The sequence below is a fragment of the Scyliorhinus torazame genome, chromosome 7 (assembly GCF_047496885.1).
Source record: "Scyliorhinus torazame isolate Kashiwa2021f chromosome 7, sScyTor2.1, whole genome shotgun sequence".
Taxonomy (NCBI): Eukaryota; Metazoa; Chordata; class Chondrichthyes; order Carcharhiniformes; family Scyliorhinidae; genus Scyliorhinus; species Scyliorhinus torazame.
Genome location: NC_092713.1, coordinates 107,670,521 through 107,688,884, shown reverse-complemented (window position 1 = coordinate 107,688,884; position 18,364 = coordinate 107,670,521). Strand labels below are relative to the sequence as shown.

The window sequence follows — 18,364 nt, the reverse complement described above, 5'->3', positions numbered from 1 at the left end:
GACTGCACCACCTCAGCATGGGAGACAAATTTGCAAAGGAGCAGTAAACATGAAGATACCATCATCTCAATGTTCTCAGCCCCAGGCTGGCTACAACCTCAGCCATGGCCTTCCAAATAATGGCCAGCACCATCTTCTCCATAGTTATTAGGACATGTAATCATGGTTCCCCATCGGTTTGCTCCTACTACCTTGGATTATGCACCACCTTGTCCTGCAAGAAAGACGAATATAAATCAGTGAATGCAATGTGTTTGGCTGATGTGACTGTCATGGTCAAATAGCAGACATGTGTATAAGATGCGAGATGTGGGGCGTGAGGTTTGCTAAGTGTATTTGGGTGTGTGAATGTTACGTATAAATTGTGATTTATGGAGATTGTAGGTATGTATGTGATGAGGGTATGGTCAATCGAGCAGCCTCTGAGGCCAGTGGCACATTTGGTCCGATATGACATCTGGAAGATGCATTCACTGATCTTGACCATTCACGTAAGGTAATTGAGGGTGTGATTCGGTGGCCTTGTTGCTGCTGGCGCTAATCCGAGTGCAACGTGTGAATCGCGCGTGAGCCCAAAAGTGGGCTCTGCACGGGCACCAGGCCAAACACGAGTCACCCGACTCACTCCGCCCTGCGAAATCAAGATCTTGCACACACTGGCTAAGATCCTGATCTGCATATTTACATGTGCAGTATGGCTCATTAAATAGCCAGATGCTGGATTTACCCAGTGCCCGGGACTCACCGGATGTGCCTGGGAGACCTCACCAGGGCGCCATTTAGTACTAGTCTACAGAAATGTGGACCAGGCATAACAGCACCTGGGGGCGGGGGTCTCACAGGCCATTGGAGATCCAGGCCCAGGCGTTCGGGAACGGGACAAGGTGGCACCGCGGCACTCTCCCGGTGCCTGGGCACCTTGACACTGCCACCCTGGAACACTGGGGGGGGGGGGGGCGTGGATGGGGGTGCTTCCGGGGGGCCTGTTCAAGGTTGGTGGGGTGAGGGTGGGTCACAAAAACGGGGGATGCCTGAAATGGGGGGGGGGGGGGGGGGGTGGGGTGTTCGGGCCAGCTGGTCAAAATGGTGCCCAATTTGCAAGGAGCCTTTGCTCGCCAACAAGAAATCCCTCTAAGAGCACCCTAGGAGGAGAGAATCTCCCCAAGACCATTAAAAATGGCAAAGTGCCGTTGAATAGCTGACTGTTTCTCAGCGCTACAGCCACTGAGAAACTTTCATGGAAGTTGGCTGCACAGGGCCCTGAATTTCTTGCAGCACTGCATCAGGTCCTGACATTGACCTCCATGACATCTGAACCCACTGCCTTCTGAGTATGTGCCTGGAGGGCCTCATGAGCCCCTGTCGATGCAGGATATGTCTCCTCCCTTCCAACTTCTCCAGGACAATATCACCCTGGTCTCCTCCAGTTTTCTACCATTCTTCACCGTTCTGCAGTTCTCATTCACTTCCAGCACCTGCCCCAGCCTCAACACACTTCCCCTTGAAGAGGAATGAACAACTTTGAGCCCCCTACTGCTGAGTGTAGCCAATTAATAGCGCTGGCTGCAACATGGGGCTGGATTCTCCGCCGGCAGGATGCTCTGTTTTGCCAGCAGCCCGGGGGTTTCCCGACGTCGTGGGGCTACCCCATAAGGGGAAACCCCATTGACCAGTCGGCGTAACGGAGCATCCCGCCGGCGTGCGCGGCGGGACGGAGAATCCAGCCCATGATCTTTGTATCTGTTTTCAGGGATGCTCCCTATTGCTCCACACAAAGTTGCAACTCTACAGCTTCACCACCTGAGAAAAAGTTCACATTCGTTTTGTCAGACAATTGATTAAATTGAACCGTGCCATGTAATAAAAGTTGAACGTTGTGCATTCAGTACTGCTCTCATGTCTGCTATCTTACATTTTATTAGCATTGGGATTATTTAATAATTCATTAATCTGGGGATCTTAACTTGATTGGTCAATAAAGTGTCAAGTAAGAACTTATGAAGTCATGTTCTTGCATTGCTTCCTGTGTAAATGAAACTAAATCAGCAATCTTAAATACTAAAGGACTTGGTTGCTAGACTAGGACTATGGCAGGTGATGAGGGAACCAACAAGAAGGAAAAACATACTAGACTTCATCCTCACCAACCTGCCTGCCACAGGTGCATCTGTCCATGATCAATCAGTAGGACTGACCACCTCACAGTACTTGTGGAGATAAAGTCCCTTCTTCACATTGAGGATACCCTCCATCTTGTTGTGTGGCACTACTGTAAGAGTCCTTCCTGTCCCTTCTTGTTTATTCCCTGTCTATTCCCTTGTTACCCCCTTTCTTTTACTTTTGCAGTTACATGTTTGATCCATGAATGATTTGTAGACATGTGTCGTTAAGGCAGCTTGCCATTTTAATTCAAGCATTACAGCCTTGGTTCAATCATGGACAAAACAGCTGGATGGCAGAGGTGAGGTGAGAGTGACTGCCCTTGATATCAAGGCAGCATTTGACGAAATATGGCATCAAGGAGCCCTTGCAAAACTGGAGTTGGTGTGAATCAGGAGGAAATCCTCTGCTGATTGGAGTCATACCTGTCACAAAGGAGCCCATAGAGAAAATGTTGGAAAATCTCAGCAGGTCTGGCAGTATCTGTAGGGAGAGAAAAGAGCTAACGTTTCAAGTCCAGATGACCCTTTATCAAAACTTTGTCAGAGCTTTGACAAAGGGTCATCTGGTCTCGAAACGTTAGCTCTTTTCCCTCCCTAATGATGCTGCCAGACCTGCTGAGATTTTCCAGCATTTTCTCTTTGGTTTCAGATTCCAGCATTCGCAGTAATTTACTTTTCATAGAATTTACAGTGCAGAAGGAGGCCATTCGGCCCATCGAGTCTGCACCGGCTCTTGGAAAGAGCACCTTACCCAAGGTCAACATCTCCACCCCATCCCCATAACCCAGTAACCCCACCCAACACTAAGGGCAATTTTGGACACTAAGAGCAATTTATCATGGCCAATCCACCTAACCTGCACATCTTTGGACTGTGGGAGGAAACCTGAGCACCCGGAGGAAACCCACGCACACACGGGGAGGATGTGCAGACTCCGCACAGACAGTGACCCAAGCCGGAATCGAACCTGGGACCCTGGAGCTGTGAAGCAATTGTGCTATCCACAATGCTACCGTGCTGCCCCTAAATACTTTTATCCAGTATCACAAAGGCTGTGGTGGTTGGAGGTCAATCATCTCAGCTCCAGGACATCACTGGGGCTGGTTTAGCACACTGGGCTAAATGGCTGGCTTTTAAAGCAGACCAAGGCAGGCCAGCAGCACGGTTCAATTCCCGTATCAGCCTCCCCGAACAGGCGCCGGAATGTGGCAACTAGGGGCTTTTCACAGTAACTTAATTGAAGCCTACTCGTGACAATAAGCGATTTTCTTTTTTTTTCCATTTCACTGGAAGAGTTCCTCAGGATAGTGTCCTAGGCCCAACCATCATCAGCGGCTTCATCCATACCCACCTCTTGTTTGGATGAGGGCAGCTCCAACAATGCACAGTGGTTAGCACTGCTTCTCACAGCTACAGGGGTCTGGGTTCAATTCCGGCCTTGGGTCACTGTCTGTGTAGAGTTTGCACATTCTGCCCATGTCTGCGTTGGTTTCCTCCGGGTGCTCCGATTTCCTCCCACAGTCCAAAACTGTGCAGGTTAGGTGGACTGTCCATGCTAAATTGTCCATTAGTGTCCAAAAAGTTGGGTGGTGTTATGGGAATAGGGTAGAGGCATGGGCCTCGGTAGGGTGCTCTTTCCACGGGTCGGTGAAGACTCGATGGGTAAAATGGCCTCCTTCTGCACTGTAGGGATCCTATGAATGCTCAAGAAGCTCAACACCATCCAGCACAAAGTAGCCTGCTTGATTGGTACCCCTTCCACAAACGTTCAATTCCTCCACCACCGACGAACAGCCGTGTGTACCATCTACAAGGTGCAATGTAGGAACTCACCGAGGTCCCTTGGGCAGTATCCTCCAAACCCACGACCACTACAACCTAGAAGGACAAGAGCAGCAGATACATGGAAACCCCACCACCTGGAAGATTCCTTCCAAATTCCTTTAGAGCATGAGAAGGGAGATTTAATAATGGGAGATGAGGAAATGGCTGAGGAACAGAACAGATTCTTTGGGTCGGTCTTCACAGTGGAAGACACAAATAACATGCCAGTGACTGATGGAAATGAGGTTATGACAGGTGAGAACCTTGAGACGATTGTTATCACTAAGGAGGTAGTGATGGGCAAGCTAATGGGGCTAAAGGTAGATAAGTCTCCTGGCCCTGATGGAATACACCCCAGAGTGCTAAAAGAGATGGCTAGGGAAATTGCAAATGCACTCGTGATAATTTACCAAAATTCACTAGACTCTGGGGTGGTCCCGGCGGATTGGAAATGAGCAAATGTGACACCACTTTAAAAAAGGAGGTAGGAAGAAAGCGGGCAATTGTAGGCCAGTGAGCTTAACTTCGGTAGTAGGGAAGATGCTGGAATCTATCATCAAGGAAGAAATAGCAAGGTGTCTGGATAGAAATTATCCCATTGGAAAATGCAGCATTGCTTCATAAAGGGCAGGTCATGCCTAACTAATTTAGTAGAATATTTTGAGGACATTACCAGTGCGGTAGGCAACAGGGAGTCAATGGAGGTGGTATAACTGGATTTCCGGAAAGCTTTTGACAAGGTGCCACACAAAAGGTTGCTGCATAAGATAAGGATGCATGGCGTCAAGGGTAAAGTAGTAGCATGGATAGAGGATTGGATAATTAGTAGAAAACAAAGAGTGGGGATTAATGGGTGTTTCTCTGGTTGGCAATCAGTAACTAGTGCTGTCTCTCAGGGATCAGTGTTGGGCCCACAATTGTTCACAATTTACATAGATGATTTGGAGTTGGGGACCAAGTTCAATGTGTCCACGTTTGCAGACAACACTCAGATGCGTGGTAAAGCAAAAAGTGCAGATGATACTAGAAGTCTGCAGAGGGATTTGGATAGTTTAAGTGAATGGGCTAGAGTCTGGCAGATGGAATACAATGTTGGCAAATGTGAGGTTATCCATTTTGGTAGGAATAACAGCAAAAGGAATTATTATTTAAATGATAAAATATTAAAATATGCTGCTGTGCAGAGGGACCTGGCTGTCTAGTGCATGAGTTGCAAAAAGTTGGTTTACAGGTGCAACAGGTGATTAAGGACGAATGGAGTTTTGTCCTTCATTGCTAGAGGGATGGAGTTTAAGACTAGGGAGGTTATGCTGTTCAGGAGTATTGTGTTCAGTTTTGGTCTCCTTATCTGAGAAAGGACGTACTGGCGGTGGAGGGTGTGCAGAGGAGATTCACTAGGTTAATCCCAGAGTTGAGGGGGTTGGATTATGAGGAGACGTTGAGTAGACTGGGACTGTACTCATTGGAATTTAGAAGGATGCAGGGGGGCTCTTGTAGAAACATATAAAATTATGAAGAGAATAGATAGGATAGATGCGGGCAGGTGTTTCCACTGGTGGGTGAAAGCACAACTAGAGGGCATAGCCTCAAAATAAGGGGAAGTAGATTTAGGACTGAGTTTAGGAGGAACTTCTTCACCCAAAGGGTTGTGAATCTATGGAATTCCTTGTCCAGTGAAGCAGTTGAGGCTCCTTCATTAAATGTTTTCAAGATAAAGATCGATAGTTTTTTAAGCAATAAAGGGTTATGGTGTTCGGGCAGGAAAGTGGAGCTGAGTCCACAAAAGATCAGCCATGATCTCATTGAACGGGGGAGCAGGCTCGAGGGGCCAGATGGCCTACTCCTGCTCCTAGTTCTTATATTCTTAAATCACTCACCACCCTGACTTGAAAATATATCGCCGTTCTTTCAATGTCGCAGGGTCAAAATCTTGGCACTCCCTCCCTAACAGTAATGTGGATGTACCTACACCTCAGGGACTGCAGCGGTTCAAGAAGACTACTCACCACCACCTTCTGAAGGGCAACTAGGAATGGGCAATAAATGCTGATCTAGCCGGCGATGCCCATACTCCGTAAATAAATGGAATAAAACATACAACACAAAAACAGACCAACTGGTTATGCTCTACTTGACCTTGCTTCCATCCTTCCTTATCTCAGTCTATCAGCATCACCCTCTATTTTGTTGTACCCCTAACTAATCAAGCCTTCCCTTAAATTTACACTACATCTGTCTACAAACACCACAAACACTCCAGGCAGTAGGGACTTCCCCATTCTTACCAATCTCTAGGTAAAGATCTTTCCCCTGAATCTGGCCTATGAATTATCCCCCAAAATAAAGTTCCCTATTGTTACATTTTCAACGGTGTTTCGTGGATTTCTTCACGGACTGTAAATCAAGATAATTCAAACTCATTCAGTTTGTAAATATTGAGCCATAATTTTACAAAGCCCTTCTTCATATTCCAGAGTGCATCCATGAAACCTGAGCTTCAAGCTGATCTATGGAAAAATGGGGAGAGAAAGAGAGAGAGCCAAATGGATCAACTGGGGTTAATAAACCAATTTACCTGATCCAATCAGATGACTGAATGGCCAGCTGGCACATTGTAAGGCGATGACGGCTGGAGACAAGGCCCTGAAAATAATAACCCAAGAGAATGAAGTATTAGTACAGCTACACAATCTGAAGAATTAGTTTATTGGCAACAAGAAAAAATCCTTTAAACTTGATTACAATTGGCTGTTATATGAGGTGCATAAAACATCCAAATAATAGAGACAAGAGAGCAATGCTTAATATTGATTTGTTTCAGTTCATCTACATCTGATTGAACTCCAATTTTTTTTAGCTCAGTACCGGTAACAATACACGGTTATATTACTGTACAGATCATATTAGTTGCAACGGAGTACACAACACACTGCTTGATGATTGTACCTGTATAGTAATTCTACAGCACAGATCACAATGAATGGCTATAGTACCAGTCACAATGGTTCTGCACCTTTACGCTCAGTGAAGAGTGTGGAGTAGTTTTATGATCCCGGACCAAACCCCAGCAGTGGCTAGGATACTGGACAGAAACCCCAATATTTTAGTTTAATTTTGTAAGACTGTGAGGAAAAGATACCTCACTCCAGGCATGATTTTGTGCAAAATAGGGATATGGTATATTAAAACAAACTTTATTACCAACACATTATTAAAATATCTTCAACATCAGAAAAGAAAATAGCTTACAATTATCCCTTAAATTATGCTGATCAATACACTTAACTGCTATCTTTATTTGCACTCAAACAACAAAAATAATCTCAGATCTCAATCCACTTTCAAATACAGTTAGCACTCAGAAATACTTGCTGTATAGTGATGCTTTAAAGCTCCACTTTGAAAAAGAGAGATCATTTGAGGTTGCGTAAAGAAAAAGACCTGACACCCTGTCAGAATAATGCACAATCTCTGATTGTATTTGTTCAGGAAAGATCTCAGCTCACTTTCTAACCAAAAACTAACCTGGAAATCCTTAACACCTGACTTCTTCAACCCCTGGTTCCTCCCATTACCTACATCATCACACTGAACTGGAGACAATGGGCAGGATTCCCATCCTGCCGCACCCATTTTCTGGTGCGCCGTGCCCCACCCCCCCCCCCGGGAGCAGGATTTGCCATCCCGGCAGCCGGCCAATGGAGTTTCCCATTGTGGGTGCCCCCACCCAGTCAGAAAATCCGCGGGCTTGAGTACGCTGCCGGCAAAACGGAGGATCCCGCTGGGGAAGAATCCTTTTTTAAAAATAAATTTAGAGTCCCCAATTCATTTTTCCAATTAAGGGGCAATTTAGCGTGGCCAATCCACCTACCCTGCACGTCTTTGGGTTGTGGGGGTGAGACCCACGCAGACACAGGGAGAATGTGTAAACTCCACATGGACAGTGACCCAGAGCCGGGATCGAACCTGGGACCTCAGCGCTGTGAGGCTGCAATGCTACCACTGCACCGCCGTGCTGCCCCTCCGCCGGGGAAGAATCCTGCTGAATGTTTCTAATTAACTACACTGCAGGGAACCCTCTTAATATAAATAAAAGTCCATTAACCCAAACTTTTATGATGCTTTAACTGTATTTCTAGATACAAGAAGCCTAGTTGTCCTGCAAACCAGTATTTTTTAAAACACTACTGCAGCAGTCACTTTTATCCCAGGCTTTTAACGCATACCGCACAAAATACATTTAATATAATATATCTTAAATTCCGACATTCATTACAGTAATTCAAGGACTTGTACGCGGATTAAGTCTTTCCATGGCTAAACCATATTTACCAGCAATAGGGTGGTTAGTCCCATGCTATGAGGCAGCACGCTAAGGGCCATGCTAAGGGCAGCACGGTAGCACAGTGGTTATCACAATTGCTTCACAGCTCCAGGGCCCCAGCTTCAATTCCCGGCTTGGGTCACGGTCTGTGAGAAGTCTGCACGTTCTCCCCGTGTGTGCGTGGGTTTCCTCCGGGTGCTCCAGTTTCCTCCCACAGTCCAAAGATGTGCGGGTTAGGTGGATTGGCCATGCTAACTTGCCCTTAGTGTCCAAAAAGGTTCGGTGGGGTTATTGGGTTATGGGTGTGGGCTTAAGTGGAGTGCTATTTCCGAGGGCCGGTGCAGATTCTGTAAATTCTATTAGACCGATTTATGGGTTCCCGCAACATGTATGATGTAGAGAAACCATGTATATCATAACCTGGATATCAACTCTCTACACTTTCCAGGATTGTCTGAAACAGGATTCAAACTCTGATGTTTACTTACTAAGAGGCAGAGATGTTTCCAGTAAGTCAAAGGTTTGCTCTACTGCAGTGGTTACAGCAAAATGTAGGCCACAATGCTTGGTTATAATCAAGTACATAACACAATAGTTCTTGCATAAACCAGGACACAGTGCATGATTAAACAATACATGGGGCAGTGTTTTCTGTACAATTCCCCAGCTGGTTCCCACCCCCCACCCCCGACCCCGACCCCGCATCCCCCATCCACCTCCAACCTGCCTGCAATTTTACATGGGGCAGGCAAGGCCAAAAGCTGCCCACTATGTTGAGGTTGGTGGAGGGGTTCAGAGGTGGGGGTGAGCCTGATCCATCATCCTTTTTGGGTCTCAGGTGGGAAATTGAGGCTGGTGGGAGGAGTTCAGACGTGGTGGGGGTGGGCGGAGCCTAATACAGCAGCCTGCTTGGGGCTCAGGCGGGACATTGAGGCTGTGTGAGGAGTTTAGAGGCAGAGGAAAGCCCGCCAGGTCATTCTGCTTGGATCTTGTTTGGGAAAGGGAGGTGGGGTGTGTTAAGGTGGCCACGAAGGACAAGGGGGATTTCAATAAATCTCTCCAAGGCCTCGTGGATTATGAATTAAGCGGGCAGGAGCTCGCCCAATGGGAAATGAGCAGCGGAAGCTTAAAGTCCGCTGCTTCTAACCAGACCGGCAAGCTGTAGGTCTTGGATTTTGACCTAAGTGTTGTAAGTTGCGGTGTGGCCTTCTTTCATTGTTTTAATAAAGGGATTTGATGCTGGAAGTCTGGCCTTGCCAAGGTTATTGCAGGGTGCCCCACTCAAAGGCTGTCTTACAAAATCGGTTGTCACCCTACCAGGATTTGCCCCCATACTCTCCTCTCCCCACCCCCCTAAGCCTCATCTTTCCTCCTACCATGGGACCCTTCCATAGTTACCTGGTCCTGGACTGCAGGACCTAAAGTCTGTGGACTCCTTGTCATCCCAGTCCTGACCACTGCTACCACTAACACTGCTGGAACTACAGATTGAGTCACGCCTCCAGCAAATGCTTCTCGGAGGTAAAGATGGCTGTGAGGCTGCTGTAATGGGCAGGAATGCATTTCCTGTTGACTCTTCAATCCAAGAAGGCCTGCCCGTGGAGCTATTAGAAAGAAGAAGTGGATGGGTTGAATAATGGACAGTAGACACAAAACCACCAGTCTTCTGCCCACATCCAATGGGAAAGTTATTTTCCAGGTCCCAATCCAGTGTCCCATCTCTTAATAATGTTAAACCCTCTAGTGAATCACCTTTTAATCTTCTCTATTCCAGTGAAAATAGGTCCAATTTTTTGCAAAGTTCATTCATACCAGACAGCATGCTTGTGAATACATGTTGTACTCTATTGCCTCACCATCCGGCTATATGAACTCAGTATGAACTCAGATCTGCACACAATATCCAGCCATGGTCTTATGAAGGTTTTACATGTTAAGTTTTATATTATATGAACATGAGACGTAAGAGCACAAGTATGCCATATAGCTCCTTGAGCCTGCTCGCCATTCAATACGATCATGGCTGAACTACCTCAACTCCCCCTTCTTGCACGGTCCCATATCCCGTGAGTCTAACAATCCATTGATCTCAGTCTCGAATATACTCAATGACCAAGCAGCCACAGCACTCTGGGGTAGGAAACTTCAAAGATTCACTGCACCTATTGTCGTGTTAAGCACAGTGAGATAACACGGGCTGCAACTGGATGCAGTTTTAACTGAAAGATACTCCAGACCTTGAAGTTAGTTCAATCTGATTTATTGAACCTGTCACACAGTTAGCACAGTTCTCTGTGAGTTCGACTCTCTGCTAACCTAAGTGTGATTACTCTGTCTGACTGAACCAGACTTGCTCTTAACCACGTGCTGGAGGTGTTATGTCATATATATACCCTGACTCACTCTGTAGATGTCCCCAGTGGAAAGAGGCGGAGTGTAAGTGCCTCGTGCCTCTTATAGTGGGAAACCACCCCCAAGTGTTCTGCCTGCTGATTGGTTATGTCCTATTCTCAGTGTTCATTAGCTGCCTGTCTGTATCTCATTATGTGCATGTCTGCATATCATGACATCTCCCCTTTTGAAATGTTTTTCTGTAGCATATGTGAAAGTATTTACATGTGTAGGCCGAAAAACGAATTTACATACTATGGCAGATGGGAACATATGTACATGTGAAAACAGATGTCTAATATGCGAAAACAGAACATAGCAAACAAAACAAATGTTCATAAGTCCAGTCTCTGGGGCTTGCGTCTGATCCTGGTCGACCGCCGGAGAGGTGGTGGTGGGGACGACGGCGCCTTGATAGGCGGGATTGCAGCCGGACTGGTGGCCTTGTGTTTTGAGGTATCAGGAGGTGGCACAATAACAGATGGAAACAAAGAAGAATGTGGTTGCGGGCGGGCAACTGTGCGCAGTGCCCATCTGTTTCGCCGCACAACAGAGCCATCAGCCATTCGCACAACATACGATCGGGGAGCAACCTGTCGAACAACAACCGCTGGAGCTGACCAGCCTCCATCAGGCAGCTGGATCCGGACAGTATCCGCCGGGGTTAGCACAGGCAAATCGGGGGCATGAGCGTCATAGCCCTGCTTTTGCCGGTCCCTGAGTGTCTGCACCTTCTGCAGCCCCGGGAGGTGATCCAGGTCAGGCAAGTGTATGGCTGGAAGAGTCGTCCGCAGGTCCCTGTTCATCAGGAGTTGAGCCGCTGACATGCCGGTAGACAGAGGGGTTGCCCTGTACGCAAGCAGCGCAAGGTTGACGTCAGAAGCAGAATCCGCGGCCTTGCAGATGAGGTGCTTCACTATGTGCACCCCTTTCTCAACCTTCCTGTTGGACTGCGGGTAATGCGGGCTGGAAGTGACGTGATGAAACTGATATACCTGGGCAAATCTTGACCACTCTTGGCTGCTGAAGCAAGGACCGTTGTCACTCATGACCGCGAGTGGAATACCATGCCTAGAGAATGTCTCCTTACAGGCCTTGATGACGGTATTGGATGTGAGGTCCGAGAGCTTCACGACTTCTGGGTAGTTGGACAAATAATCAATGATTAACACATAATCACGACCATTGGCGTGAAAGAGGTCGATGCCCACCTTGGACCACGGGGAGGTCATGATTTTGTGCTGCTAAAGCGTCTCCTTGCTCTGCGTTGGCTGGAAGCGTTGACAGGTCGGACAGTTGACGACCATATTCGAGATGTCCTGACTAATTCCAGGCCAGTAGACAGCCTGCCTGGCTCTGCAGCTGCACTTCTCGACACCCAGATGTCCCTCGTGGATTTGCCGGAGCACCAAGCTCTGGAGACTGAGTGGAATGACAATGTGGTCCAGCTTGAGGAGGATACCATCAACCACCGTCAGGTCGTCCTTCACATTGAAGAATTTAGGGCACTGCCCTTTTTGCCAGCCATTGGTGAGGTGGCGCATGACACGCTGCAGAAGAGGGTCTTTGGCTGTCTCATCTCTAATGTGAATCACCTTTTCATCCAACACCGGGGAGGTAGCTGGCCCACAGCTGCACCTGTGATTCAATCTGTTGGATGAATGCCGGCGGTTCACTCGGAAAGGTTATGGAGCGGGACAGTGTATCGGCAATGATGAGCTCCTTGCCAGGCGTGTACACTAGTTCAAAGTCGTACCTTCTGAGTCTGAGGAGGATGCGCTGCAACCGAGGCATCAGGTCGTTCAGGTCCTGGTGGATAATGTGGACCAGAGGCCTGTGGTCCGTCTCGACGGTGAACGTCGGCAGGCCGTAGACATAATTGTGGAACTTGATAATTCCAGTGAGAAGGCCCAGGCATTCCTTTTCAATTTGGGCGTACCGCTGCTCGGTGGGTGTCATCGCCCATGATGCGTAGGCAACCGGTGCCCAGGCTGAGGTGACATCGCACTGGAGCAACACCCCGCCGATGCCGTCCTGGCTCGCATCTGTCGAGATTTACGTTTCCCTATCAGGGTCAAAAAATGCCAATACAGGTGCAGTGGTGAGCTTGGCTTTCAGCTCCAACCACTCAGCTTGATGAGCTGCCTGCCACTCAAAGGCAGTAGACTTTTTCACCAGGTGTCTGAGGGCCATGGTGTGTGAGGCCAGGTTTGGGATAAACTTGCCCCAAAAAGTTTACCATGCCTAGGAAGCGCAGCATCGCCTTCTTGTCTTCAGGGGTCTTCATGGCTTTGATGGCCTTGCCCTTGTCTGTGTCCGGGCACACACCCTGCTGAGATATCTGGTCACCTAAGAACTTAAGTGTCGACATGCCAAAGCAACACTTGGCCCTGTTCAGCTTGAGATTGGCATGGACACGGCGGAATACCTGCTGGAGACGAGAGATGTGCTCTTCGGGGATCGTGGACCACATGATAACATCGCCCACATACACACGAAACCCTTCAATGCCCTCCATCATCTGCTCCATGATTCTATGGAAGATCTCCGAGGACGAGACAATGCCGAACGACATACGATTATAGCAGGTGTGTTGAAGGTGTAGAGCCTTCTGCTGGACTCATCCAGCTGGATTTGCCAGAATCCGTGTGGCACATCTAACTTTGTGAAAAACCGGGCGTGTGCCATCTCCCTTGTGAGTTCCTCCCACATCGGGATGGGGTAGTGTTTCCGCATTATATTCTGGTTGAGATCCTTGGGATCAATGCAGGTGCGCAGCTCCCCCGAAGGCTTTTTTACACATACCATCGAGCTGACCCAGTCAATTGGTTCTGTAACTTTGGAAATGATGCCCTGGTCCTGAAGATCATTTGAGTTGTGCCTTCAGGCGCTCCTTCAGTGGAGCCGGGACCCGGTGTGGTGCGTGGACCACAGGCGTGGCATCAGGTCGTATCAGGATCTTGTACCGATATGGCAGAGTGCTCATCCTGTCAAACACACCCGGATACTGAGCGAGGATGTCGTCAATGCTGGCTTGAAGATCCACGTTGGGGGAGGTCATTGTGTAGACACGCTGCACAAGGTTTAGCTGCTTGCATGCATGTGCACAGAGCAGGGAGGCGCTGTCTGGCTTGACGATTTCAAACCTTAGCCTTGCGTGAATGCTCCTGTTGGAGACGAGCAGATGGCAGGATCCCAGTGCTGTGATGGCATTGCCGCTATAGTCCAGGAGCTGACAGGCTGCTGGAAGGAGCTTGGGTGGCTTCTTGATGCGGTTGAAGTCTGCCTGTGAAAGGAGATTGGCAGAAGTACCTGTGTCCAGCTTGAACTGGATTGAGCATTGATTTACTTGCATCGCCGCACGCCATTCGTCCGCAGAATCCACAGTGAGGATTTGAAAGATTCATCTTTACCTTGTACGCGTTGTTTGAATATACAGCGCTCGAAGATTTCACAATGTCCACTTCACAATGGCTATCAATCTTGTCCAGGATGGTCTGAAACTTTGTCTTGTCCTGTCCTTTGGTGAAGTTAAATGAGTTGAAGAGTTAGATGGCTTGATCCCCCGCAGTTGAGAGGACAAGCGCGATCTTCCTTGCATCAGCTGCACCCTCGAGGTCTGAAGCTTCGATGTACAGCAGAAACCTTTGCTTGAAAGTCCGCCAGTTGGCACTGAGATTGCCGGAGGTCCGCAGCTGTTGAGGAGCCTGGATCTTCTCCATGGTGCCGGGATACATTTGCTGGTCGTCACGGAACAGATTGAGGTAAACCACCGAGGGATAGCAGTCTCCTGGTATCATGTCATGTTAAGCACACCGAGATAACATGGGCTGCAACTGGATGCAGCTTTAACTGAAAGATACTCCAGACCTTGAAGTTAGTTCAATCTGATTTATTGAACCTGTCACACAGTTAGCACAATTCTCTGAGAGTTCAACTCTCTGCTAACCTAAGTGTGGCTACTCTGTCTGACTGAACCAGACTAGCTCTTAGCCACGTGCTGGATGTATTATGTGATATATACACCCTGACTCACTCTGTAGATGTCCCCAGTGGAAAGAGGCGGAGTGTGAGTGCCTCGTGCCTTTTATAGTGAGATACCACCCCTGAGTGTCCTGCCTGTTGATTGGTTATGTCCTGTTCTCTGTGTTCATTAGCGGCCTGTCTGTACCTCATTATGTGCATGTCTGCATAATCATGACACCTATGATCTGTACCACATAGAAGAATACCTGCAGGTATTGCCTACAGGTTCCCCATCACGATACACACCATCCTGAGTTGGAAATATATTGTTGTTCCTTTATCATTGCTAGGGGTGCCAATCTTCCCAGAATGGCCGGGAGTCGACAGGAATCAGCATAATCCCCCAGTAGCCAAATAAAGTGTTCCAGGGAACCGTAACGTGCCTGCTTCCTTGTTTGCCTGTATCCAGCCTGCACATGTGTGTGGTGACGGCATCATGCACCACAACATCAACAGCGAAGGTAGCAAAGAAAGAGGGGAAGTAGGAAATGTGGAGTAGGAAGCGGGGGCATTAAGCAGAAGAGAAGGGGGGAAAACAGGAGAGAAGTGGAGGGAAAGCTCTCTTCTGTATTTGTTTGGTTTGCACTATCTTTAATGCAGATAGCTGATGCTGCATCGGCACATGTGAAGAGACTGTGCCCTCAATGCTCTGCTTGATGCCAGGAGAAAAAAGCTTCCAACTGGGAGGGTTTTCCCTCCAGACTTATTCATCGAGGCAACAGAGGAAATGCTTTGAAAATAAAGTCACAATGAATGGACTCACTCCCTGTTTTCTGAAGAGGATATAGGTTTTGCACAATATTTCCATTATGCTTCGATCAGCAGTAACTGTCATGTGAAATAGAATGCTGCCCGCACCATAAGCTGTGGTGGAATGCTCCACCCTGGGCCCATGCTCTGGAGGAGGTTCTGGTGTTGGTGTTGGCTAGAGTGATGCATGGCTACATGTGTTGTGCCCCTCACTGACATACAAAGCGAGGGAGCTGGGTTAGCCAGAATTTGTGTTCCATCTTATACTGCACCTACTCATTCTGGGAAGGTGCCACTGATCTGAAAGACTGTGGGCGGGATTCTCCGTTTCTGAGACTAAGTGTTGACGTCAATGCAGAATCCATGGGTCGGGATTCTCCCCGAACCGGCGAGGCGGGCCACTCCGGCCCCGATGAGTGGCGTGAACCACTCCGGCGTCAGGCCGTCCTGAAGATGCGGAGTCCTCCGCACCTTCCGGGGCTAGACCGGCGCCGGAGTGTTTGGCGCCACGCCAGCTGGTGCGGAAGGGCTTGGCGCCACGGCAACCGGCGTCGAAGGGCCTCCGCCAGCCGGCGCAAGTTGGCGCTTGCGCGTGAGCGTCAGCGTGTGCTGGCGTCATCCCAGCACATGCGCAGGGGGGTTCGTCTCCGCACCGGCCATGGCGGAGGTTGACAGCGGTTGGTGTGGAAATAAAGAGTGCCCCCATGGCACAGGCCCGCCCGCGGATCGGTTGGCCCCGATCGCGGGCCAGGCCACCATGGGGGCATCCCCTGGGCCCAGATCCCCCCGCGCCCTCCCGAGGACTTTGCAGGCCACCCGTGGAGCCAGGTCCCGCCGGTAAGGGCCTGTTGTGATTTACGCCGGCAGGACCCGCCAAAAACGGGCGGCCACTCGGCCCATCGTGGGCCGGAGAATCACCGGGGAGGGCCACTGCCAGCAGCCGCCAACCGGCGCGCCGCGATTCCCGCCCCTGCCAAAACCCCGGCGCCGGAGAATTCGGCCGCCGTCAGAGGCAGGATTCGCACTGCCCCCCGGCGATTCTCCGACCTGGCGGGGGGTCGGAGAATCCTGCCCCTGGACTTTTACGACAGAAATACCGGCTCCGCACCTGGACTGATTAATTGATTCCAATGAAAAACGGTGGGGATACGCCGGGTCCGTGATTGACACTCGGGAGGGTGACAAGCTGCAGCTGCACATACACATTACAATCCCCACACACACTCATCCCAGCCAGCAAGATGACACTGGTTGTGCTGGAGCATGCCCATACAGCTGATTGATCTGCTGTGGCCAGAGGGCACCCAGGGGGTGCTGTGGGGGGACACCTGAAAGCCCCGTGGCACTAAATTCAAAGTGGGCTGTTAGCGCTGTGCGCAGCTGCATGGCTCCTTTTCCGGCCGCGGCAATGGTGTTCCGTGCCCGTCCATCCCAACCCCACAGCCCACCTCCTGCCACCCCCCTCTAATCGCCCCTGCCCTGGCAGCGGCCCCCAGTCCGGCAGCACATCTGTCAGCACACTATGGTGATGTTGGACACTTTCCGTAACCCCTCTCTCTCCCTCAGCAGCCGCTACGCCGGTTTCACGATTTTTAAAAGCATCAGGAACTCGGCCCATCAGAGGCAGAATCACGGAGGCCCCGGAGAATACCGGGTCAGCCCACTATTATCATGCAAGTGGTGTCTACTGTATGTGCGTCCTGGAAAGCCATTGTCGAGGTGATGGAGCATTGCGATTCGGCGTCAAATCAGCGCCTGTCGCGATTTTGGCATCTGGACCAATTCTCCACCCAATCGCCTTTCCTGATTTTGGCTTCGGTACATGGAGAATCCTGCCCCATGACTATGACCACTCCCAAGTGGGAGGTAAGAGAAACTTGCAGGTGTGAGGAATAACCCAATATAGAGCAGATTGATTTAATTGCAACTGTCCATGTGTGACCTCCTCGACACTTCTGCATTCCACAGGGTTGAAACTTCACCATCATTGCTTGCATTGAAATATTGGAAGGATTTCAAGAAAGCTGCTTTGAAACATGATGTGGCGTGCTTTGAAAATAGCTTTTATGCCATTCTGTCAGCTTTCTGTGACATCATTTTTGGTAGTTCTGTTTGACGCCACCACTTGGAGCAATCCATCGCACATCTTCCGCCAACATGTCCCGGAATATGTCCAGCCAGAATTGGTAACCCTAATTGTTGCAGAGTCAAATTCTTAGATCTACCGCCCCTTGAACAGCACTGCAGGTATACCGACACCTCGGGTGGGATTTCCCGCACGGGATTCTACTGGCCCCGATGCTGCGAATGGGAGGTTTGACTGGGTGCCAAATTCTCCGTTCTCACTAGCAACGGTAGCAGCAGTAGCGGGGCGCACTGGCATCGGAGAATCCCGCCCACATGGACTGCAGCGGTTCAAGAAGACAACTGACCACTACCTTCTCAATGACAATTAGGGGAGATGAATAAATGCGAGCCTTAACAGAAATGCCAACTTCTCCTGAACTAATTAAAAAAGATAGTACAGTACAGCTCACAATGCTTTGGTTATGGTACAGTACAAGCCACAATTTAGTTGCAGTGTAAAGTGTAATATTCAACAGCTCTTACCAATTTTTAATCTGCATTCTTTTCACAGTTTTAAGTAAATGAATTGAAGTGCCAGTCTCTCGTCTGCTTGGCACCTGTTCATTGCAGCTTGTAAAAGGTCTTTTAGGCAAACAGCACAAGCTGTGACAATGTTCACACCTCCGGTGTTTATTTGTTTGCTTACAGGAACAAATTGGTAGGGAAATAATTTTAACAATAATTAAGACTTGAAGCTCAAAAGCTTCAACCAGCAGAGCCATGGAATACATCCATATTAACAATGCTCAGGTACGATGGC

General features: G+C 49.0%; 1 protein-coding gene across 1 annotated transcript in view; it reads right to left on the bottom strand.

The window, feature by feature from the left end:
- Positions 1–18,364, bottom strand: part of nmnat2 (nicotinamide nucleotide adenylyltransferase 2) — a 472,861-nt gene that overhangs the window by 223,498 nt on the left and 230,999 nt on the right. The window contains exon 3 of the mRNA XM_072511235.1: positions 6,562–6,629. Coding sequence (XP_072367336.1) covers positions 6,562–6,629 — 68 coding nt within the window. The remainder of the gene's footprint in view (positions 1–6,561; positions 6,630–18,364) is intronic.